The following is a 25,227-nucleotide window of genomic DNA, read 5'->3' as shown; positions in this document are numbered from 1 at the left end:
CTGTATGTACCTATAGAAAACCCACCAATAAACTACACAATATTAAGTGTTTAAAAGTGTAAACTGCTTATTTTTAACTGAATCAAAGCTTTTTCTTTAAATAACTATCTCATAAATTGACAAACTGCCACAAAAATTTTGATAAAAGCATAAAAATATTTTTAAAAGAAAAAAAGGTTAAAAGAAATTCTATGTTCCTCGATGAAGCAGATCTAGATATCAGCAATGAAGACTCAAAATTTGTAGATAACAGCACAGTATTAGAGCTAGACCAGAAAGAAAATATTTCCAAAAGTTATTAGGCAATATAAAAGTCATTCCTTGATTTGAAAACATATAATCATGAATAAATATAAAGAAAAAAGCAGGAAATCTTCTTCCAATTAAGAAGTATGCTACACTGATGCTCCTCCTGATCAGAAAAATACCAAGCCAACCTGCAAAAGAAATATTCTATTCTGAAGTGTGGGAAATACTAATTTAAATACAGGGTTTTTCAGTGTATTATTTCTCAGAACCCTTGCTACATTAATATGCTTATGAATCCCCATAGGGAACATATACAGTAAGCAGCAGTTTCCAGACTTACTTTATCAGGAACACTAATTTTCCAAGGAGAAGGTTAAAATACTACACCAAACCAATTTAAATTCTATCTTGTCAGAGTATCCTGTAGATTATCTTAAAACTTATTAAAGATCTGGAACCAAAACAATAATCCTAATATCAGTTAAGATAGTTTTCTAACTTTCTAATAACATCTTAAGAAGCCAGTTGGTAGTCAATTATACTTACACATTTGTAAATATTAATATTTGTGTCATTAGGACATACAAATTTGTCAAATCCCTGTAACAGACTGCAAATGCTCATAATAATATGCTATTCATCACTCCCAACTTATTATTTTGAAATACTTTTAACTAAGAGGACTACACAAGAAAAAACACTAATAACACACTATGCCTTTCAAGTAAACATTCCAAGTGTTAACAATCAGCCCCATTTGTTTACCTTTCCCCTCTCTCCATATAGATATATGTCTATACATAGAAATACACATGTATTTTTATACATATTGTTTCTACTCAACAATCTGACCGTTCTTTGCAGACATCACAGCTTTACTACTAAATATATTAACATATGTCCCAAAGAATTGGGTCATTTTCCTATACAACCACAAAATAATTACTGTGTTCAGAACATTATCATTGGGTCAATACTATCAACCTAGCACATGGTCAATTTTCAAATCTTACCAGTTGTCCCAGAAATGTCCTTTACAATAAATTCACTGACATTTTAGAAAAGAGTTATTTTATACATACCTCTTTTCTATCTTATAACCAAACTATTAAGAATGGCCAAATATTTGAACAGAGAAATTCAGATGTCTAAATCATCTTTAGAATATACACTTGCTCAAATACAGGTTTAAAACAGTAAGAAAACATACTGACAGAATTAACATTGATTTCCTTGATTGATTTTAAGTGGTTTAATTTTCAGGCCTTATTTTACTTGATACTCTAAATAAATGTTCCTAAGGTTTTTTGATACTTTGGAAACAAGGGAATCTCAAAAAGTCTGTGGCAAGAATCAGATTGCTAAAAATGATTAACTTGGTACAATTTTTCTTTCCACAAAAATAATTTTCTAAAGACTTCCAAAAAAAAAAGTGAATTGAAAAACAAAGAGAAAATGTGTATAAAAGCCATATTCTGTGACCACAATGCATAGAAACTAAGATATCACCATAAATTAGATGAAAAGAATCAAAACATCTGATTCTTTTTTTTTTAATTAAAAATTTTTTTTTCTTTTTTTTTTTTTAAATCTTTTTTTTAACGTTTATTTATTTTTGAGACAGAGAGAGACAGAGCATGAACGGGAGAGGGGCAGAGAGAGGGAGACACAGAATCTGAAGCAGGCTCCAGGCTCCGAGCTGTCAGCACAGAACCCGACGCGGGGCTCGAACTCACGGACCGCGAGATCGTGACCTGAGTCAAAGTCGGACGCTTAACCGACTGAGCCACCCAGGTGCCCTTCAAAACATCTGATTCTTAACAACTCCTGTAATGAATAGGAAATACCAACAAGTATAACTAAAAAAAATCACTAAACAATGAAAACTGGATACTGAAATCCATGGAATACACTCAATGTTACATCACAAATTCACAGCCCTAAATTCTTTCCTAAAGAACAAAAAGCAAAAAACAATTCCACTTAAAAAAAAAAAAAAGTATAAAGAAAGCAGAAGGAAACTATGGTTAAAGATTAATATAGAACTTAAATAAAAACCAAAAAATGCTGTTTATGAATGGAAAAATTAACCAAGGGCTGGGGCTAGGTTGTTGGAGGATAAAGCAGAGCAGTTCAATCACTGACAAATCTATTAAAGTTAAAATATATACTCATTGGGGCGCCTGGGTGGTTCAGTCTATTAAATGTCTGACTTCTGCTCAGGTCGCGATGTCACAGTTCATGGGTTCGAGCCCATGGCGGCTCTGTGCTGACAGCTCAGAGCCTGGAAACTGCTTTGCATTCTGTCTCTCTCTCTCTGCCCCTCCCCTGCTTGTGCTCTCTCTCAAAAATAAACAAATAAATAAATATTTGAAAAAATATATATACATGTGTATGTATCAAAGAATATAAAAGTTTTAAAAATGAACAATTTTATACTACGAAGTTATAAATTCTCAGAAATACACCAATTTATAGAAGTCATAAATTACCAAAATTGATTTAAGAAGTAACAAATGTTAGCTCTGGGAAAAAAGCTGAAAAGAATTGTCAATGTAATCATCAAAAAATGCTTTGGCCACCAAAACAATTTTTTGTCCATCTGATTATTTCTTTAGGTAAGTTCAAATAATTTCTAGCTGATTCTCATATTAAATCTATCATACTTTTAACTGAACAAAAATTTCAAAGTCTAAAGTCTGATGTTCTCTCGTTTATGTAAAAGCTCGTGCATAGTTTTTTCATACATAATTTTTATATTCCCAGTGAACCATTATAACAAACTGCCAAGTTTCTTCTAGAAACATTAAAAAGAAAAATTCCTAGGTCTGTCTGGTTATTCCAATCCCTTGAGGAGCTTTGAATATTTACAGATTCCTAGGTCCATCCTAGCCCCACTGGATTGGTCTCTGGGATAATTCAGTAGTCTGCAGTTCTCTAAGGCACCTAATGTGATTCTCATGATCAGCCAAGGTTTAGGAACTAGTGCTCTACAGCACAGCTTTTATTCTTCTCATTCCCACCTCTTCAAGGAGATATTCTGTCTGGGTAGCAGGAATCAATATGAAAAACATTACAAATGCGTAACAGAACAGTATGATTTGAAAGGAGAAATAAATGACATACACACAGAAGAAAGAAAAGGTCAGTAAGACAAAAGAGATAGAACAATAGATCCTCTTCCCAATATTTTCCCCATGGATGAAATAACTGATCTAAAAAGTAAGGAGAGCACTGAATCTCTTGTGAAAGCGAAAGGGAAAGAATATAAACAATGGTCTGAGTGATTGGGACTTCATGTAATCTATAGCTTAGCTTGGGAGGACATATGCTGATAACCCAGGAGCCTCTGATAACTACTAGTGGGCTTTCCTTCTTAAATATTTTGTCTTCATCTACTTAATAGTCTGTCCCCAACTCACCAAATTAAAGATGGGGGATAGCGAGCAAATAAATGTTTAGTTAAAAAAATTCTGCCGAACACGTTCAACATTCACATCCTTACTATTAAAGCTGTTATTACTTATAAGGAAGAATAACTGCAGATGCAAGTTTTTTCAGTTCTGAAGTCTTTGTGTTCATTCATGGGTGAGAAGGAGATATGCAATCTAAGCAGAGCTGGATCAAATAGGGCTAAATAAAAGTTTAGAAGATTAACACCTAAATAAGAGTTTAGAAGATAAACATCTAAAGAACTTTTCAGTCAAATGTAGGATGAGTTTTAATGTCTTTGAATAAAACACCAAAATATTAAGACAGTATCCTTCCTCCCCAATGCTGCAAACGCATTAGTTATGTGCCCCAGGTGTTCCTACCACAGGATTCCTAAGGTACAAGACCTGTATCTTAATATGACATTAACTACATTCTCTGTCTATAAACTGTATGGTACAGAAGAAAAAAAGATGATCTTCACTTTGCTCTATTATCCACCCCAACAGCAATTACATTTATTTAATCTTGCCTCAAATTATTGAATAAAGAGAATTTCACTCATTGCACAACACATACAATATTAGAAAATAGTTTCTCATTTAAATACAAATATATAAGAAAAATAAGAAATTACAATCTTTAGTTTTAAATTCTTACGGATCATCCATTTTGCAGGGACTTCCTTTCTTCAAACTTGTTTCACTTGCTGTGGCAGAAACTATACTAAATAACAGCAAAGGTTATTTGACAAAGACAAACACTAAAAACAGAAGATTATGATCATTCTCCAACCAATGCTAGGGTTTTGTATTAGTCAATACATTTGCAAAATTCCTACCTCAAAAATTTGTTCAAAATTCTGAAACTCCTGTAATCTTGCCTGGAATCCTTCAGCAAGTGCCCCACCTATAATATTTATGTAAAGAGTCAGCAACATTAAGATTTCTAGCATGCTGTTTCTTTTTTTTTTTTTTTTTTAAATTTTTTTTTTTCAACGTTTATTTATTTTTGGGACAGAGAGAGACAGCGCATGAACGGTGGAGGGGCAGAGAGAGAGGGAGACACAGAATCGGAAACAGGCTCCAGGCTCTGAGCCATCAGCCCAGAGCCCGACGCGGGGCTCGAACTCACGGACCGTGAGATCGTGACCTGGCTGAAGTCGGACGCTTAACCGACTGCGCCACCCAGGCGCCCCACTAGCATGCTGTTTCAATAACTATACTTGTATTTCGAAAGACAATCCATAATAATACATACCACCTTCTGGCATCCCCTGTGCTTTGTGCTTTCTAGCAGTAAGAACTTCCTTTGCAGAAACAAAGAAGATACGATTCTGTGCCTCCAAAGGATCCACAACTTTAAGCTCCTCCACCAAGAAATGCAGGCATCTTTCCATGTGCTGTCTACGTACCTAGAGAAAACAAGGTACTAAAATAATTCGAGTAATTAAACAACAATATAGCTGACAGCTACAGGCCTATAATACTAAACTCCATTCATAGTGATATTATAGTAATAGTTTCCATATACTTAACAAATCCAAAAATTCTAATAAATGAAGTTTTAAACTTGCTGACAGATTTTTTTCTCTTAAAGATCCTTCCTTGACCATTTAAAATTCTGATGGACCACCAAATATGCAGCCATTACAAAACATATTATAGACAAATATTAACACTTACTGCCATAGGAAAGAGTTCTTAATTTTGTATTAATGATGTATATGACTATACTACAAAAAATGATACGTGTATACATATGTGAAAATTAATAGGTGGCATGCAGGCACAGGTGGCATTTTATTTCTTCCTTATGCTTATTTTCCAAATGTTCTACAATGAAGCTATTAAAGTTTGATATCAGAATATAAGTACAATTAATTTGCTACAATGAAGACATTTTTATTGTGAAATCAGAACACAAACGGTCTCTTTTTCTTAAAAAAATGAGAAATTTGGGGAGAATGCATCAGATAGGGATTAGAGCTGCAATGTAGGATTAAGATTAGCACTTGGGTAATTAAAATTAGGACTACAAGGGGCATCTGGCTGGCTCAGTCAGTAAGGCATGCAACACTTGCTCTCAGAGTCACGAATTCAAGCCCCATGGAGGCATAGAGATTACTTAAATAAAACTTTAAAAAAATTAAAAATAAAAAAAAATAGGACTAAGGGTTAGAAACTAATTAGAGTTTAGTACTAGCCTTTAGCATTGTGGCTACGATAAGAAATCTCTATCTTAAGACTTAATAAAAACTAAGCTAAGGGGCACCTGTGTGGCTCAGTTGGTTTAGTGTCCAACTTCAGCTGAGGTCATGATAGCATAGTTGGTGAGTTCGAGTCCCATGTTGGGCTCTGTGCTGACAGCTCAGAGCTTGGAGCCTGCTTCAGATTCTGTGTCTCCCTCTCTCTGCCCCTCCCTTGCTCACACTCTGTGTGTCTCTCTCTCAAAAATAAATAAACATTAAAAAAAAAAATAAGCTAAATAGGAATGGAAAAGAACCTGGGGATATTTCCTAATTCTCTGATTAAATGAAACCCCAATTTGAAAAGAGTATAATCATACAACAGTTAATAAAAGCAGGATATATGGGGCGCCTGGATGGCTCAGTCGGTTAAGCACCCGACTTTGGGCTCACAGCATGATCTCGCGGTTCGTGAGTTTGAGCCCCGCATCAGGCTCTGTGCTGACAGTGTAGAGCCTGCTTCAGATTCTGTGTCTCCCCTCTCTCTCTATGCCTCCCCTCACCGCTCAGCATCCACCCCCCACACACACACTCTCTAAAAATTAAACAAACATGAAACAAAAATAAATAAATAAGGATATAAAGCTTCATATTAGACAAAATTCCAATTCTGGGGGTGGGGGAGAAGAATGAAAGCAAATAATCTAACACGTGAACAGTGATGGGACAGTGTAAATTTTAATTTTTTATGCATTTTCTATTTTTATAAATAAACATAAACTATGATTAAAATCAGAAAAAGAAATATCAAGTAAATTAAATATTTTTTACAGATCACAGACCAAATACCAGATACACTATTAAAAAGAAGTTTCTAGGGGCGCCCGGGTGGCTCAGTGGGTTGAGCGTCTGACTTCAGCTCAGGTCATGACCTCACAGCTCGTGGGTTCGAGCCCTGCATTGGGCTCTGTGCTGACAGCTCAGAGCCTGGAGCCCGCTTCAGATTCTGTGGCTCCTCCATCCCTCCCCACTCATGTTTTTTTTCTCTCTCTCTCTCTAAAATAAACATTAAAAATTTTTTTTTAAAGAAAAAAAGCAGTTTCTAAAATCACCACCATGACTAAAATTTAAAACAAAAACAAAAATACCAAGTGTTGGCAAGAATTTAAATCACCTGGAACTCTCAAACTGCTTGGGAGTATAAGCTGGTACAAGCACTTTACAAAACTCGGGCTGTGTTTACTGAAACAGCATATTTACATGCAATCCACCGATTCTACTCCTAGATATATACTCACAGATTACTGATCTCTGCAGTAATGACATTTTGAATCAGATAAATCTTTGGTTGGGAGGGGCTGATCTGTGTTACGGGACTTTTAACAGCACCCCTAGCCTCCAGTAGGAGATGCCAGTAGCACAGTCCCTGAGCTGTGACAACCAAAAATGTCTTCAGGGGATCCTGGGTGGCTCAGTCGGTTAAGCGTCTGACTTCAGCTCAGGTCATGACCTCATGGCATGTAAGTCTGAGTCCCACGTCAGGCTCTGTGCCTGTGACAGCTCAGAGCCTGGAACCTGCTTCAGATTCAGTATCTCCCTCTCTCTGCCTCTCCTCTGCTTGTGCTCTGTCTCTCTCTCCTTCAAAAGTAAACATTAAAAAAAAAAAAGCCTTCAGACAGGGCCAAATATTCCCTGGGGATCAAATATGCCCAATCCTTCACACTGAGAACCACTGGTATATATCCAACAGAAATATAAACCTGTGTGCACCAAGAAGACATATATAAGAATGTGCACAGAAGCATTATTCATAACAGCTACATTCAGGAAATTTACCCAAATGGCCATCACTAGCAGAATGAATAAATTTCAAACGTAGTTATTTATAGGCTGAAATATACAGTAATGAAATGCACTTTATGCACAAAGGTATGGACACATATATCACAAATGTAACGTTGAGCAAAAGAAAACTGGACACAAAAGTAGATACTATATATGATTCCATTACATAAAGCTGAATAACCAAAAAATTAATCAAGGGCATTAGAAGTCATGGTTAAGTGCTCATCCCTGCCGGAGGATGGAGGGGGTGCATTCTGAAGTGCTGCGAATGTTCTGCTTCTTGAGTTGGACACTTATGATCTGTATACTTTTCTGGTATGTTATACTTTAATAAAAAATTGTAACAAAGTTTCAAGATCTAAAATGATTACATCGTACTTCTTTAACAGACTTTTCCTTCAAAGTAGCTTAATATTCTGGTTTCTATCACGTATCCACTTCAGGGTTTCTATAATTACAGTCTTTTCTCAAGTAAGAGAACAGCTGCTTATGATGTTTTATTATATAAGGTATACTGTTTTCTCAGATAACAGTGTACATTACTATATTTCAAAACTTAAAAAAAATAACTTACATCTTCCATATATTCTGGCTCTGATGCAGAGGCATCCCAACGATTATTCAAAATGAAAATGTTAGGTTTGGAAAGTCGCTCATTTACCTTGTGAAAAAACTGCTTTTCCTATAAAACATCAAATACCAGTGTTATGTTCACTTTTAACAGCTATTTTATATTTACATTTATAACTGAAGCTCTAATCTAAAAGTTTGAACCATTTAGACAACAGTGATTAATGCCCACTGATAAAGGATCCCAAAGCACTCTGAACATTAAGATTCTCAAAGGTGAGAATATTGTAAGAAGGCAAAAGTGAAGATTTTCTGCCCTTGCCATGAGTCTTTTCTGAAATTCAATTTAACAGATATTTATCTGTCTCTACTATTTGCCGAATACAATAGGTACCGCTGGATATAAACGTTATATATTTTCAAAAAGCTACCTCAAATCTCTTTTAATCTTTAGACTAAGTAAATTAATAACAATTTAAGACCTGTGTACATCATAATAAACAACAGAGAAAGGTATGTGCCATAAATGCTGCAAATACATGCTATGCTTATTCAAAGAGACACCCTATCTAGCTAGAATTAGAAAAAGCTCCATTAAGAAAGTGGTGACAAAGATAAAGACCTTAAAAGTACTGACAATGGCTTTCTGAAAGATGAGAAGCTGGAAGCAGGAGAACTGTGTGCAAAGAAGAGCATAAACAAAACAAAGACGGAGAAGTCAGAATGTACATCAAAGTTTGTTTACCCAAATAATGGAGTTACTCTAACAAAGATTTTAAACATAGATCTGTTTTTTTAATCATTAGACTATAAACTGTGCTGTCAGAGTAGCCTGGTCTATGTGATAACAGATTATTGGAGGGCACACAACTAACAGTGACAAAACAGAGGTCTGGCTGGTAACACCTAGGTTATAAATGATCTTTGCCCATTTATATACTTTCCAGGAATAACAATTTTAAGAAAATCATACTATAGGTTTGGATATTAGATACCTATAAACTCGAGTTTATTTGGGATGAGTCTGGCTCTAGACATCCTCAAAAATCTGTGAAGTCTGACAGCACTTTAGAATGCATATAGGTAAGCTGGAACCTAGTGTGTACATGGGTAAAGCTGGAAAAGGCTGACAAAACTAAAAATATGAAAAGCCTTGTCTGCCAGACATGAGGGTTGGGGGGCAGTGGTGAGGTGGGAGTGTTAAACATTATTCAAAAGGCTTAAGTCATCATCCTAACAATTCTGGTGCCCATTCCTTCCGAAACTGGCAAATAACCACAATCAATGTCAACAACATACATGTATCACACCTTGAATATAAAGATTTACTAGCAACTAGAGCCATCATGCCCTAGATTCCCAATGATACTCTGGGAACACTCAAGACCACAATCAGCTCTTCAGTCCCATGGAAACACAAACTCCTTTGCTCTCCCTTGATACCAGAGCTTCTTTCGAATCCAGGATCTGGATTTCCCTTACTTTTCAGAATTAACAGACACCATTTCATTTCCTACCATTCAAACATAATAATGATTAAATCCTACCGTGTTCATTAGTGTTGATTCAGAGTTTGCAACCAAAACGAAGACATCAGCATCTAAGCAAAATTTATCAATCCAGCTATCCAGCTCTGTAGTGACATCTGTACCCGGACTAATGGAAATAAGATAAACTTGTATTATATAACAATATTTTTTAAAAAGAAAATGTGATTATAGAAAGAATTCTTTTAACTTTTATAAATTGTTTGAAGTCTAAAAACTATTTCTACCAGTTTTCAGCACAAAGCCTAAGAGATTTACTTTCTCATGTATAAGAGAGCATTTGTGGCAAGGTGAGTCTCTGTTTTATAAACTTCTATATTTATTCTGCTGACAAGGAACTCTCAGAGCCTAGCCAATTAACAAGAAGTGCTAAAAAATTTTACTTACTAAAGACAACCTTGTAATTTTTGATAAAGCAAGTAACATGGTCACTATTATAATCTTTCAAATCTTTATGCTCTGAAAGGATGAAAAATAAGTACTGAAAAAAAACAGGCAAATAGGTAACAAAAATGAAGGTGCAAGCACCCATGTCCAGTACAGCTCAGTAAATACTTCAGTGCTCGTGAGCATAAAGAATAAAACACCCTCTGCTAGGCATAAGTTTAATATATAATTGATACCATAAAAATTATAATGCAACTGTCCATACACTGGTTTGATGTATCCCTGTAACAAGGTGGCAAGATGACAGGCGGGGGTCATGGATACAGTCTGGTCATGAAATAAAGCAAAATTAAAAGCTCATCACCAGAACCAATATGGTTTCCAGAGAATGCTAAAATTTTAACTGAAGAAAACAAAAGAGCATACCAAAACTTTAAAAAAATCATTTAACTACCTTTTTTGGTAGGACATTGCTTAGATATACATTATCATTTTACTAAACACCAATGTAGCAAAAAACACATAGTAAATGAAGACTAATCAGCAGAGTTGAAAAAAAATTCCCAAAGTACTTAATTTTTGAACCATGAAAAGTTATGTGAACTGTCCAGGAAAGTTATTTTGGGAAACCTGGTCTCAAGAATGAATTTGTTACTAGTTAAAAACTTTACCTATCACAGTTATCTTTATCTCTCTAGTTATTTAGAATTAGACAGTCTGCAAGATCCAGCTATTTATCCAAACTACAGTCAATATAGAGGGGGAAAACAAAGTGGCTATCCTTGAAATTTCTTGTAATAGAATTAGACTGGGAAACTGGCACTTTATGTAACCAATAAAAAACAAAACCAACACCTTATGTGTTCTTTAACAATCTAGCAAATGAGGACAAAGCAGCAATTGAGCACTTAAATTTTTATGTGTTACATGCTAAAACAAGCAGTATTATTCTATTAAATGAATCTTTAAAGGAGAAAACCAATTCATATGTATGTAATTTTACCTGTCCACTAAAACCAGGTCATCTCTCAAGAGGGCACATTTTGCCTTTGGCCAAAATACATGCACAAGACAGCCAGCTTTCAAGTCTTTATCCATATGAAGGGCATGGGCCAGCTGATTAACTGTCTAAAGTAGAAGGGAAAGAAAATACAAAACTGTGCTTATAATAAAATTCAATAAAAAACACTATGATTTGGGGCGTTCACTTTTGCAAAACATGTATAAAAAGCAGAAGTTTAAATAACTTGAAATAAAACCATCTCAGCAATCTCGAGAAAATGAGTTTTAGAATTACCAAGTAGAAAAAAAATGGTACCCTTGAAACAGTTTACTCATATCATTCTGCACAAATAATCAGAGCTGGTAACATTCTAAATGTCCAACAAATGACTTCTGGCAATGGAATCCTATGCAACTCTTGAAGCTGATATTATATATATGAAAACAAATTCACAATATATTAAGAGAAGTCAAAATAGCACATATGAAACCATTTTGTTTACAAAATACTGAGAAACACACATTTAACTCTATACCAAAGGCAAGGACTTCCACTGGTTTTGGGAAGCATGTGAGTTTTGGAAATACCATTAGTATTTTCTGTCTCTTCTAAAATGTATTGCCTTTTTTTTTAAATTATTTTTTTAAATGTTAACTTATTCTTGAGAGAGACAGAGACAGAGTGTGAGTGGAGGAGGAGCAGAGGGACACAGAATCTGAAGCAGGCTCCAGGCTCTGAGCTGTCAGCACAGAGCCCTGTGGGGCTTGAACTCACGAGCCATGAGTGACCTGAGCTGAAGTCGGATGCTTAATCAACTGAGCCACCCAGGCGCCCCTAAAATGTATTGCTTAATAAGGGGTGAAAATAGAAGAAACATCATTATTAACAAAGGTTTAAAAACACCAGAGTAATAATAAGACCAAAGTGAGGCACCTGGGTGGGTCAATCAGTTAAGCATCTGGCTCTCGGGTTTTGGCTTAGGTTATGATCTCACGGTTTGTGGGTTCGAGCCTCACACTGGGCTCTGTGCTGACAGCGTAGAGCCTGCTTGAGATTTTCTCTCCCTCTCTCTCTTCACCCGTCCCTGGCTCTCTCTCAAAATAAATAAACTTAAAAAGAAAAAACACCCAAAGCAATATGAGAAGTTCAATACATATTCTTTTAATAAAGGATTTTTCTCACCAGGCACTTACTCACATAAGCATGTTTAACATCAATGACTATACCTTCTCTTTCCATTTAAACTCACTAAAATATTTCTATTTCTCAAGATAACTTCTGAAATATACTAATTTATTAATGTGTTACTTTAGTATCTTTCATGTGTACACGTTAAATACACAATAAATACAAAGAGCTTAATATAAAATTAATATTCAAGGGGCGACTGGGTGGCTCAGCCAGTTGAGCACCCAACTCCTGATTTCCGCTCAGGTCGTGATCTCATGGTTTGTGGGATCGAGCCCTGCGTCAGGCTCTGCACTGACAGCGAGGAACCTGCTTGGGATTTTCCCTCCCCCTCTCCCTCTACCCCTCCTACACTTCCATGGTCTCATTCTCTCTCTCAAATAAATAAACATTAAAAAAATTTTTTTTGTTTTCCATTAAAAACACCAGGGCACCTGGGTGGCTCAGTCAGTTAAGCATCTGACTTCAGCTCAGATCATGATCTCATGGTCCATGGGTTTGAGCCTCAAGTCAAGCTCTGTGCTGACAGCTCAGAGCCTGGAGCCTGCTTCTAATTCTGTGTCTCCCTCTCTCTCTCTCTCTGCTCTCCCCTGCTCATGCGCATTCTCTCTAAAATAAACATTAAAAAAAAAATTTAGGGGCGCCTGGGTGGCGCAGTCGGTTAAGCGTCCGACTTCAGCCAGGTCACGATCTCGCGGTCCGTGAGTTCGAGCCCCGCGTCAGGCTCTGGGCTGATGGCTCAGAGCCTGGAGCCTGTTTCCGATTCTGTGTCTCCCTCTCTCTCTGCCCCTCCCCCATTCATGCTCTGTCTCTCTCTGTCCCAAAAATAAATAAAAAACGTTGAAAAAAAAATTAAAAAAAAAATTTAAAGTAAAATTAATATTCAAGGAAAGGGCACCAGCACACATATCTTTACAATTAATCTGTGCTTTGTATCCAATTTTAAAGGGAAACATCTATTTTCAAATGGGCACAATAGTCCTGATCAGGGTTGAAGTGAATCCTCACAGTGACAATGTTAGCTAGGTTTTAGTTTTGTTTGCTTTCATCAAGTTTTTGATAGAATTATAAATGTGTACCAATGTCTTGATGCCTGGTCTATAAAATTAAGATAATAAAAAGCACCTATCTGATATAGTTGTGGTATGACTGGAGTTACTGCAGGTATTTAGAATAGCGTTTGGTACTTAGCAAGTGTGCAATAAAGTATTAGCTGTAATTAGTGCATCTCTTTTACTTTTTTTTAATGCTTATTTATTTTTGAGAGAGAGAGGGGGGAAATCTGAAGTAGGCTCCAGGCTCTGGGCCGTCAGCAGAGAGCCTGATGCAGGACTTGAACCCACAAGCTGTAAGATCATGACCTGAGCTGAAGTCTGACACAGGTGCGTGCCCCAGGCATTTCTTTTACTAAGGAAAACTATTACAGCATGAAACTCAAAGTCTATACTTTAACACAGGCCACTGCTTGAGGTGAACAAATTTAAATTTTGGAGTAGGGGAGAGGAGGAAAAGAGTATGAAGGATTGGAAGTAAAGAGCACAGACCAAGAAATAGGAGGTAACTACTTTAAGGATCTAAAGCCACAGGTAGTTTGAATTTTGATTTGGTAAAAACTTGATCACAAAATAAATGATTCCTTCATTTACATGGGTTAAAAGTTTGAAAATATTTTCAGAGGGGTGCCTGGGTGGCTCAGTCAGTTAAGCATCTGACTTTGGCTCAGGTCATGATCTCACAGCTTTTGAGTTCAAGCCCCACATCAGGTTCTGTGCTGATAGTATGGAGCCTGCTTCAGACTCTCTGTCTCTCTCTCTCTCTCAAAAATAAATAAAAAATAAAACATTAAAAAAAATTTTCACAAACATCACCTCCTTTATTCCTTCTAACTAATCTGAAGAGTATTACACAGATGAAGTTACCTAAGCTAGCTCAAACAACAAACTCACAGAACAAGAACTAGACCGATGAATTCAACTCAGTTTTGCAAAAATTAAAACAGCATGGATCTTTAAACACTGAACTTTTGCACTTGTGGAAGAGATCTTAAGACACAAGTGGATGGGGCACCTGGGTGGCTCAGTCAGTTAAGCGGCCGACTTCCGCTCAGGTCATGATCTCGCGGTCTGTGAGTTCAAGCCCCGCGTCAGGCTCTGTGCTGACAGCTCAGAGCCTAGAGCCTGTTTCAGATTCTGTGTCTCCCTCTCTCTGACCCTCCTCTGTTCATGCTCTGTCTCTCCCTGTCTCAAAAATAAATAAAACGTTAAAAAAATAAAAATAAATAAAAGACTCAAGTGGAAAAAAGAAAAGACTTAAGAAAGTGATCACAGGGGCGCCTGGGTGGCTCAGTCGGTTAAGTTTCCGACTTCAGCTCAGGTCATGATCTCACGATCCGTGAGTTCGAGCCCCGCGTCAGGCTCTGTGCTGACAGCTCAGAGCCTGGAGCCCGTTTCAGATTCTGTGTCTCCCTCTCTCTCTGCCCCTCCCCTGTTTATGCTCTGTCTCTGTCTCAAAAATAAATAAACGTTAAAAAAAAAAAAAAAGAAAGTGATCATAGTGAGAAACACTTTTTTCTTTCGGCTGAAGGAACTTAGTGGCACTGAACTCCTTAAGAAATTTGTTAAAAAAGGGGCACCTGAGTGGCTCAGTAGGTTAAACATGTTTTTTAAATTTTTTATTTAAAAAAAAATTTTTTTAATGTTTTATTTATTTTTGAGACAGAGAGAGACAGCATGAGCAGGGGAGGGGCAGAGAGAGAGGGAGACACAGAATCCGAAGCAGGCTCCAGAGCTGCTTTAGTACAGAGCCTGACGTGGGGCTTGAACTCACAAACAGCAAGATCATGACCTGAGCCAAAGTCGGACGCTCAACCGACTGAGCCACCCAGGCGTCCCTTTTTTTTTTTAATGTTTGTTTATTTATTTTGAGAGAGAGTAGGCGAGGGGAGGGGCAGAGAGAGATGGAGAGAGAGAATCCCAAGCAGGCTTAACATTAAGAGGATGGAGCCTGATGTGGGCATGATCCCAGAGACTGAGATCATGACGTGAGCCAAAATCAAGAGTCGGATCTTTAACTGACTGAGCTACTCAGGTACCCCATGCATCCAACTCTTGATCTCAGCTCAGGTCTTGAGCTCAGGGTCGTGAGTTCAAGCCCTATGTTGGGCTCCAAGTAAGGCATGGAGTCTACTTAAGAAATTTATGAAAAGTAGGGAATTGTCACTGACCCTTATCTGATAAAACTATTACAGTTATTCACGAATGTGCTTATTAATACTCCAAAGATAAAACAGTTTCTAAAGACACAGACATGCATCAAACACATGCCAAGGCCCAATTTTTTAAACAAAGTTTTCTTTTAAAAGATGAGAGTAGATGAGATTAAACAGCAACAATACACTTCAATAATGTTATTTTCAGAACATTATTTTTAAAATGTAATAAACTTTTAACTCTAGTTTACTTTAAGGAGATATTTTATTTTTCTAATAATTTAGCTCTGAAGCAAAGGAATTTTAGAGAATTCAAAATATTAGTGATGGCTTTAAAGGCTATGAATTAAAACATCAGTAGTTCTTCTATCTCTAGCAATGCAGACATCCTACAAAAAAATTTTTAAAAAGAACAAGTTAAGGGCATTATTTCAGGTACATTATGTTGCTAACAGTCAAAATATTATACCTTCACGCTCTTTTTTTCATCTGATCCTTCTGTCATAAGATAGGCTTTATCTCCATCAGTTCCTTCAACACTCAGGAAGCAATTGGTTGTATGGCCAATCCCACTAGGGAGGACTTTATCCCACAACATTGCATTGATAACAGAGCTCTTCCCACTGCTCGTCCTGAAGAATGAATATATAAAATCATGAAGACAAAATAGAACAGTAAAAACTTCAGAGAATAAATGAGAAGAAATACTTTAGACACAGCGGTCAGGAAAGGTTTCTGAGGTTATAACATTTAGGAAAGGTTTGAAAACTGAGAAAGAGCCAGACATAGATAAAACAAGGCAAAGGGAATTCTAGGTACAGGAAATCCCAAGTGCTAAAAAAAAGCCCCAAGATGGATTTAAAAGGCCTATAAGTTAGTTTAGTGAGTAAATAAATGCTTCTGTTGATACACAGCACATGATATTTGAGCAAACAAGTATGGGCCTAGTCATTTGTTTTTGTATCCCTAGTGCCTCATACAGTGCATGGCACAAAGGAAGTTAACAAATGATTCCTAAATGAACATATAAGCTGTGGCAGAGATCACACCGTCATTCTCAACAGTTATGTTAACAAATGACTCTTCCTACTCTCCCTCTCTCTGGGAATCGTGGGGCTGAGAATTCTTTCGGAAGACATACCTGGTAATAAGAGAACTTTTAAAAAGTCAAAAATTATGCATATCATTAACCCGTATTTCTATGCTTAGGACTTGGCTAAGAATCCAATTCTTAGAGATGAGCATCCTTAAAAAATAAAAATATGACCTCCATAAAGCCTTTTATACCAAGAACTAAAATGAACAAATTCTTTTAGATGCTAATAGCTTTAGCATTTAACACAAGGAGAAACTCTTACAGGGAGAAGGGGGAGAACCATCCCTTGCTGAAACATCAGAAACAAAGTTGTGGATAGGACTTAGAAAACCTGATTTCTGGAAACTACCCTTGAGAGAAATAATAAAGGATTACCTGCCAAAAAATGCCACTTTCATATGCCTCCGAGACAGCACCTCACCAATGATGGAAAGCTTGTTTTTATAACCCTGTATTTCTATCAGATCATCCTCAGTAGCTATTTGATCAAGTTCTGGATTCTTGTATGTTGCTACAAAATTGAAATGGTGTTAGAAAAAGTGGTAAAGATGAACATTAAGTGAATTATACAAAGGAATTGCTAAGATATGCATATATTTTGGCTTTGCTCTGTATTAATGTGGCCATTTAAAAAGTAAAAATGCCATACTATCTGAATATTTGGCAAAAGGTGAATACTTTATTGCAACAGGTCATAAGAATCCTGCCCAAAAAAGCTTCAAAATTATTAAAAATTATAGGGGCCCAGTCCAAAGGGTATTTATTATTCACCTAAGTCTCAAAAATACAAGATACTCATCTGAGACAGGGACACCTGGGTGGCTCAATCGGTTAAGCATCTGATTTTAGTTCAGGTCATGATCTCATGGTTCATGGGGTCGAGCCTCCTTGGGGTTCTCTCATTCCCCTTCCCTCTCTGCCCCTCACCCACTCACATGCACACTGTCACTCAAAATGACTAAACTAAAAAAACAAAAACAAAAATACCCATCTAAGACAAAAATGTTTTTCTGAACAGAGAAATTAGAACCTAATTATCTACCTATTATTGTTCCATCCTGACTAAAGGGAAAAGAGGGATCCACATACTAAGAAATAGCGAGGTTTGTGAATGGCCACCCCTATAAAATAAAGATATGGTTCAAGTGGGTCTCCAAGCTAGGTAAGACATCGCTACCTTAAAACTTCTTGTCTTCTCAGAGGAATGGAGCAAAACAGCTCATTTAACATAAAAAGAGAATTACCAACTATATCCTACTCCAGTCAGGCTAGAGGTAACTGCTCATCCCAGACATAACCTCTTGTCCTCCAAGGATGGGGGTGGGTGGAAAAACTTGGGTTTGAAAAGCAGAAGCCTTTCAGTTTTGTTTATATTTCAGGAACATACACTTTTACATTTACATATATATTTTAAGTGGTTACTACAGTATCCATTACAGTTTTCTATTTTTTATCTTTTTTTATTGAAGTATAGTTGGCTTACAATGTTGTATTAACTTCACCCCAGTGAACTGACAACTTACATTTTCATTATCTCATTTTAAAGGTAAAAACATGGAGATTCGTTTGGCTATCTGGTACTAATGAGACACATACACACTGACACAGCTTACCCAGTGCTCATGTAATTAAACTCCAGCTTTTACAAATCTCATCATCCTTTTCAAGCACATTAGTAAAATATATGCAGTTAGGTGAATAAAGATGAGACTGGCTCAAGTATCATTACATTCATCTTGTTTTTCATGTTATTCTTTCTCTTCTATGCTCTTCCTAATTTATCTTTTTGTCTCTTTTTTGCAAGAGATTTTCTGTGAGATTGTAAAAGCAGTAAAATTGAACTCGGACTATAAAGCTGTCATTCACTAGCTCCTAGTATTATGCTCAATCTATAATGGGTTCAATACATAGAAGGTATTGCATTTAATTTCACTTCCCATCAACTTTGTTTTGAGTATATATAGCTGACCTATCAATTTTTTAAAAACAATTTAAAAGTCACTGTGCCAGCTCAAATTCTTTCAAAACTGGAAACAGAGATTTGATACCATAACTTTTTTCCCCGTCTCATTCAACAAAACTTGAATTGTGTCAGGTTTGGTGATAAGGACGCAATAATAAGGCATGATCCCTATCCTCAAGCTAAAAATCTGGTGAGGGAGGGTTAGGAGGGACAAGGACAAAGTCTGATTTTACCAACCCACCAAATGTTTCCTCACAGTCACTGGAGAAGTTTATAAAATCCCTCCCTTTTCATTGTACCGTTGATGGTCATGTAATCTTAGGAACCAGAAAATATTTCAACAGTTCTCTCCAAAGCAGTATTCCCTAATAAGACATTCCTCACCAACCTTGAACAGTGACACTCAAAGAAGATTTCTTTTGCCCTTTCCCCACCGAATTCCTGCCTCATTTGAGAAGATAAGATAGGTCTGAGATCTAGGCTGACAGCTGACTTGGGGAAAAGAGAGGAATAATAGCTTAAATGTGGGCTGCCTGACTTTTAAGTCTGGGCATTTACTAGCTAGGTGCTCTTGGGCAAGTTGCTTAAATTTTCTGTGTCTTGGTTTCTTCATCTTTAAAATAATTATAATTAAAATCTGTTCCAGTGTTGATATTTAATGCATTATTGATATAATAAAGTGCTTAGAATAGTACCTCACGTGCAAGCACTTATTTCTTAAGTTGTTATTAATAACATTTAATCTTCCTCTTATGGAGGGCAAAAATGGGTTTTGTTATGGCATCTCTCCTAGATTATAACACAATGCCTTATATATGTTCTGTAACTAAGGGTGAAAAGGATAAAACACCTTATTTTCTTTAAAAAAATTTTTTTTGTTTTTAATGTTTATTTTTGAGAGAGACAGAGCATGAGTGGGGGAGGGGCAGAGAGAGAGGGAGACACAGAATCTGAAGCGGGCTCCAGGTTCTGAGCTGTCAGCACAGAGCCCAACATGGGGCTTGAACCGACAAACAATGAGATCATGACATGAGCCGAAATGGAGCGCTTAACCAACTGAGCCACCCAAGTGCCCCATCTTCATATTTTTCATATATTCTCAACAGTAGTATTTAAAAAACTTAGAGAAACTAACCTTCAACAAAATGGGATCCTTCAGTAACAAACTCCAGTAATTGGTCAAAGATTGCAGTAATTGCCTTCTTAGCCAGCACAAAGTGCTTCAGTGGAGAAGCAGTTTCCGCCATTATGTTACTGGGTAAAGAAAATAAAAGTTAGAAAGCACAAATTAAACTAGACGATAAAGACATGCAAGTGAATGACACCTTCCTGCCACATTAATTCCCCAGTAAAATAAACTGCCAAAATACTTTGAGATAATTTTATTTTGGGGAGAAGTGTTTTAAACTTGTGATACTCCACCAAAATAAGTTAACTCTATTGGACAAAACCTTGGTTGCCAATTTCTACTTTATTTCCCTTTGGTGAAGATGAAACTAATTGTGGCTAAATTGTGACTACTCCCAACTCTTAGGCACATCAAGGCACAGGGTTAGCAAGAAGGAGCAAGTTCACAAACAACAAGTTTCTCAACCTGAAGCTCTAGAGGGTGGAGGTGAATACAGAGTGAAGAAATAAAATTCCAAGATCATAATGTAATACTGCCACTTAAAAAAAAAAAAAACAACTCTCATCACAACAAATAAACGCGACCATTAACGTTTCCAGCTAAAGTACCAAGAACTTCAAGGAATTTAAGTTCAAATTTTTTTTTCTGGCAACTTCTCACGAAAAAGACACTAAACAAAAACGATTACACGCCAGTCTTTTCCTGCTGTGTATGCGTGTGGAATGAAACGGAGTGGCCATGAAAAAAGAGCTGAGCCTTCCCGAGGGTCAGGAAATGAGTGAGTGAAGGAGCTGCGTGGGAAAACCGGGGTGAGGGCAACGAGCCGGTTCAGTCGGGTGTGAACACCTACCTTGGGGAAAGGCCTTCCACACCGGGCGCTGGAGCCCCGCTCGCAGAGCTAAGGGCCGGACCTCACCGCTGTCCCGCGTGCGCCAGCCCCGGACCGGGTTCCCCAGCCCCCGGGCTTCAGGCCCGAGCCTCGCGGGCTCCGCCGGCCCGACACGGCCGATGGCCCCGTTGGCAGACCTGCCGGCTAGCTGCTTTCACGCAGAACCGCGGCGGCGCCTCGTCACACAGCGCCCGCACGACTCTCCGCCCCCTGTCCCTGGCCTCACGAAGGTCACCCAAAGCGAAGTGAAGCGGCCGGCGGCCGAGGCAGGAAGCACTCACACTGTCCCGGCTCCGGCTTGTCACCAGCCAACCGCAGACCAGCCTCAGCCCTTAGGCCTCCTCAGCCTCCCTAGAGGGGCTGGGAGGCGGAGAAGGGGTAGGAGGGGTGCCAAAAGGGCGGTCACTTCCGGTCTCTTGTCCTCCCCTATTTTGTTTGGTTCCGTGACCGGAAGTGCATCTACGCTGAGCGCCATTTTTCTTAAGGGCAGAAGGCAGGGCCTGTTGAGGTTAAGGAATGCTACCGGAATTGTTTTCCATTTCCCCCATATTTCTGCCTTCCGTCTCTTCTCCCTTCAAAGTCTTCAAAGCCCTGTCTAGTTTAGGCGTGGGTAGCTTCTAGCGTAGCGAGGGAGAGCTAAAAGGAGTTGGGGTGAAGTGGGATGACGTGGGGTTAGGACTACCAGATGAGGGATTCCTGCTTGCTGTACTAGCCGCAATAAAGGAAGACCTTTTCACCACTTCACTACTCTCTTCTGTTGTGTAATTGCTTTCTGGGCTGGGAGTACAGCTGTGGTGTGTGTGCGTGTGTGTGTGTTCAATTACTTTCGAGGTGAGACTTAGGAAACTGATGTATTGGTGACTAGTGCTTCTCAAACTTTATACTTAAGAATCACCTGGGGATCTTGTTAAACTGCACATTCTGATTCTTTGGGTCAGAGATGAGGCCTGAGAACATGCATTTCTAACATCCTTGGATGCTGCTGGTCTGTACATAGCTTAACAGATGTCCTGGAGATTTCTTTCCAGAGCTAGTGAGATGCAGTTTTGCAAGTGAAGCCACTTCACCTTTCTGAACCTCAGGCACTTCACCTGTAAAACTGGAGTACTAATTAATAATACTTACCTTATAGGTTGTTGTGAAAATTAAATGGGTCGATAGCATGTAAAGTCCTTATAATATTGCTGAGAATATAGTTAGAAATATTGATCTTCTATTGGAACAGATGAATATCAAAAAATGAAATAAATTACATCATTTCAGACGTGCTTAGTATTCTGAAAAAGAAAAAACGATAGGATAGACTAGATGAAGAAAAATGAGAAAAACAGCCACATAGGTTGATCTTTTCTGAGAAGGTAATATTTCCTTGATTTTTCCCAGGAAGCCAATCCTTGGAATATCTGGAGGAAGAGTGCCCAAAATAGTGGGGACAGGAAGTCCAAAGGCCCATAGAAAGGAGAGTGGTATGCTGGGTGAAAAGAAAAAAGGCCAGTATATCTGAGATGCAGAGAGGGAGAGAAAATGTGGGAAGTTTAGAGGGCAGGAGGTTTAGAATCATATAGGTCAAGGTCTGAAGTTTGGATTTTATTGTAAGTGCAGTGGCTAGCTGTTTTAAACGTGGGGACTGATATGATCTGATTTTCCTTTTAAAAGGTCACTTTGGTTGCTCTGTGGGTAGTGGACTCTACCAAGATTCCACAGACAATGTTTATTAAAGGGCCCAGTCCACTGGCTGGAATTAGAGACCTCTCATTTAAAAAATGGATTTTAGGGACGCCTGGGTGGCTCAGTCAGTTGAGTGTCCGACTCTTGATTTTGGCTCAGGTCATAATCCCAGGGTTGTGGGATCAAGCCCGGCATCGGCTCTGTGCTGAGCTTGGAGCCTGCTTGAGATTCTCTCTCCCCCCTCCCCTGCTCCCACTTTATCTCTCTCTAAAATACAAATTAAAAAAATTATTAAAACAAACTAAAAATGGCTTTTAATATTAATAATATACTAAAGCCCTAGGCATAATTGCAAAATAAACTAGAATCATTTGACTTCAGTATTTTATGATTTTTAATCCCTTATCTCTTCTCACCTCTCCATAAACAAATACACACAAATACAGTAAGCTAATCATTCTGCTAAGAATCCTTATATTGTCCTCTATCAAAATTTGTTTTCCAATAAAGTTCTATTTCTACAATAGATAAAGATCTGCTTATGTAAAAAAACTTCACATTATGATGTAAATGACCAAGGGCAGTCGTATACTTTTCTGGCAGGAGGGTTACAGTGTGTATCAGTCAGGGTTCACAGGGCAAGAAACTTATCACAAAGCATTAGCTTCTGTGATTGTGACAGCTGGCTAGGTAAATCCAAAATATGTAAGGCAAGCCATCAATAAGGGCAGAATGGAAATTCTTGGGCAGGAGATGATACTGCAGCCCACAGGCACCATTCCTTTCTAGAAAAACCTCTATTCTCCTCTTAAAGAATTTTAACTGGTTGGATCAAGCCTACCCAGATTATCCCCAAATAATCTTCTTCATATAAAATCAAAGACTTGTAGATGTAATCACTAATACTTTCCCAGAAACATCTAGATTAGTGTTTGATTGAATAACTGGGTACCATCGTCTATTCAAATTGACACGTAAAACTGTCTATCACAATGTTATTGTCTATTTGGGAAATTATTCAAAATTTATAATGTGAAGGCCTTTTGACGTAGCAATCCCAGGAAAGTAAACATGTGGACAGACACTTAGCTATAAATATATAACTGGGGCGCCTGGCTGGCTCAGTAGTAGGGGCATTCAACTCGATCTTGGGGTTGTGTTTGAGCCCCACATTAGGTGTAGAGATTGTTTAAATTTTTTTTTTTTACATTTTATTTATTTTTGATAGAGAGACAGAGCACAGGTAGGGGAGGGGCAGAGAGAGACAGAGACACAGAATCTGAAGCAAGCTCCAGGCTCTGAGCTGTCAGCACAGAGCTTGATGCAGAGCTGGAACTCACAAACCGCAAGATCATGACCTGAGCCAAAGTTGGATGCCTAACCGACTGAGCCACCCAGGCGGTCCCCCCTCCCTTTTTTTTTTTTTAATTTTTAACGTTTTTATTCATTTTTGAGAGACAGAGTGCAAACAGGGGAGGGGCTGAGACACAGGGAGACACAGAATCCTAAGCAGGCTCCAGGCTCCAAGCTGGCAGCACAGAGCCTGATGCGGAGCTTGAACTCACAAACCGCGAGATCATGACCTGAGTGGAAGTCAGATGCTCAACCGACTGAACCATGCAGGCGCCCTGGCGTAGAGATTGTTTAAATAAAAAAACAAAACAAAACAAAACAAAAAAACCTTGAAATGTATAACCAAATATTATAAATATATTTAAAAGTACAAAGAAATATAGAGTAAAATATTATTTAAAACCATGAAAAATTGTGAACAATTTAAGTGTTCCCCCAGAGGAGAGGGCTTAGATAAATTATGGTATGTGGACAGGATGGAATATGATATAGTCATTAAAGATTGTTTTAGAAAAATACTTACACAGACTTATTCACCAGTATATAAAAATATTTTCATAAATTATGTGTAATACATATATTTTATTTCTGGATGACGATATTACATGTGATTTTTTTTCCTTTGTACTTCTCGGTTTTCACATTTTCTATATTGAGCATGTATTTCTACAATGAGAAAATATAATACATAGTTTATTTTTAAAATTTTTATATGTTTAATTATTTATTTTGAGAGAGAGAGAGGGAGGGAGAGAGTCCTAATGCTGACAGCACAGAGCTTGACATGGGCTCAAACTTACAAACCTACTGTGAGTCATGACCTGACCTAAAATCAAGAGTCAGAGGCTAACCCACTGAGCCACCCAGGCGCCCCACATAGTTTATATTTTTAAATTCTTAATAAAACATATACATGTCTATTACCAATACTGGCTCGTAAGTACTATAATTTACAATGGTGTCAAGGCATTAACCAGAGGGATGAAATTTTAAGGATGAATTTCAAGCATCAACCAGCATGTGGAGGGTGAAAGCCTTTACCACTTTTAAGATCTATTCATATGTTCATTCAACAAATACCTATTTAAGGAGAAATCTTTTAATGGTAAAGTGTGCAACTTGAAATCTGAAGACCATAGTTCAAGTCTAGACTATGCCACTTAATAGCTATGTGAAATCCTTAACTACTAAAATCATTTTTGAGCATAGGGAATCTCAAAGGGAACTTTCACTTTATATTGTTTGAATTTTTAAAATCATCATAGTAAAAATCATGATTAGTTCTGTAAACAATAATTACATGCTTAATGTAATTATTGTATTATATATATATTTAAAAATTTTTTAGTGTTTATTCATTTTTGAGAGAGAGAGAGAGAGAGAGAGAGAGAGAGAGAAGGGCACAGAGAGAGACACAGAATATGAAGAAGGCTGCAGGCTCTGAGCTGTCAGCAGAGTGGGATATGGGGCTCGAACCCACGAACTGTGAGATCATGACCTGAGCCGAAGTCG

General features: G+C 37.6%; 1 protein-coding gene across 4 annotated transcripts in view; it reads right to left on the bottom strand.

The window, feature by feature from the left end:
- The window catches only part of MFN1 (mitofusin 1), a 50,927-nt gene extending 29,093 nt beyond the window's left edge, over window positions 1–21,834 (bottom strand). Inside the window, exons 1-9 of one of the 4 annotated variants that reach the window (XR_006965777.1) lie at window positions 20,656–21,028; window positions 19,812–19,930; window positions 17,089–17,224; window positions 16,087–16,249; window positions 11,222–11,346; window positions 9,832–9,940; window positions 8,289–8,396; window positions 4,942–5,095; window positions 4,523–4,590 (exon numbers count right to left, since the gene is read on the bottom strand). Coding sequence is in view for 3 of the 4 variants with exons in the window: in XM_047100266.1 (XP_046956222.1) it covers window positions 4,523–4,590; window positions 4,942–5,095; window positions 8,289–8,396; window positions 9,832–9,940; window positions 11,222–11,346; window positions 16,087–16,249; window positions 17,089–17,224; window positions 19,812–19,923 (975 nt within the window). In the remaining variant the exon portion in view is untranslated. Of the gene's footprint in view, window positions 1–4,522; window positions 4,591–4,941; window positions 5,096–8,288; window positions 8,397–9,831; window positions 9,941–11,221; window positions 11,347–16,086; window positions 16,250–17,088; window positions 17,225–19,811; window positions 19,931–20,655; window positions 21,064–21,819 lie in introns of those variants that run through there. The other 3 variants (XM_047100266.1, XM_047100265.1, XM_047100264.1) reach the window with 3 other exon arrangements.
- Between the last annotated feature and the right edge of the window lie 3,393 nt (window positions 21,835–25,227).

Source organism: Lynx rufus, unplaced genomic scaffold, assembly GCF_022079265.1.
Source record: "Lynx rufus isolate CCGP_SWC_20201006 ecotype Redwood Valley unplaced genomic scaffold, mLynRuf1.p SCAF_5, whole genome shotgun sequence".
NCBI lineage: Eukaryota > Metazoa > Chordata > Mammalia > Carnivora > Felidae > Lynx > Lynx rufus.
This window is presented reverse-complemented; position numbering and strand designations above follow the sequence as displayed.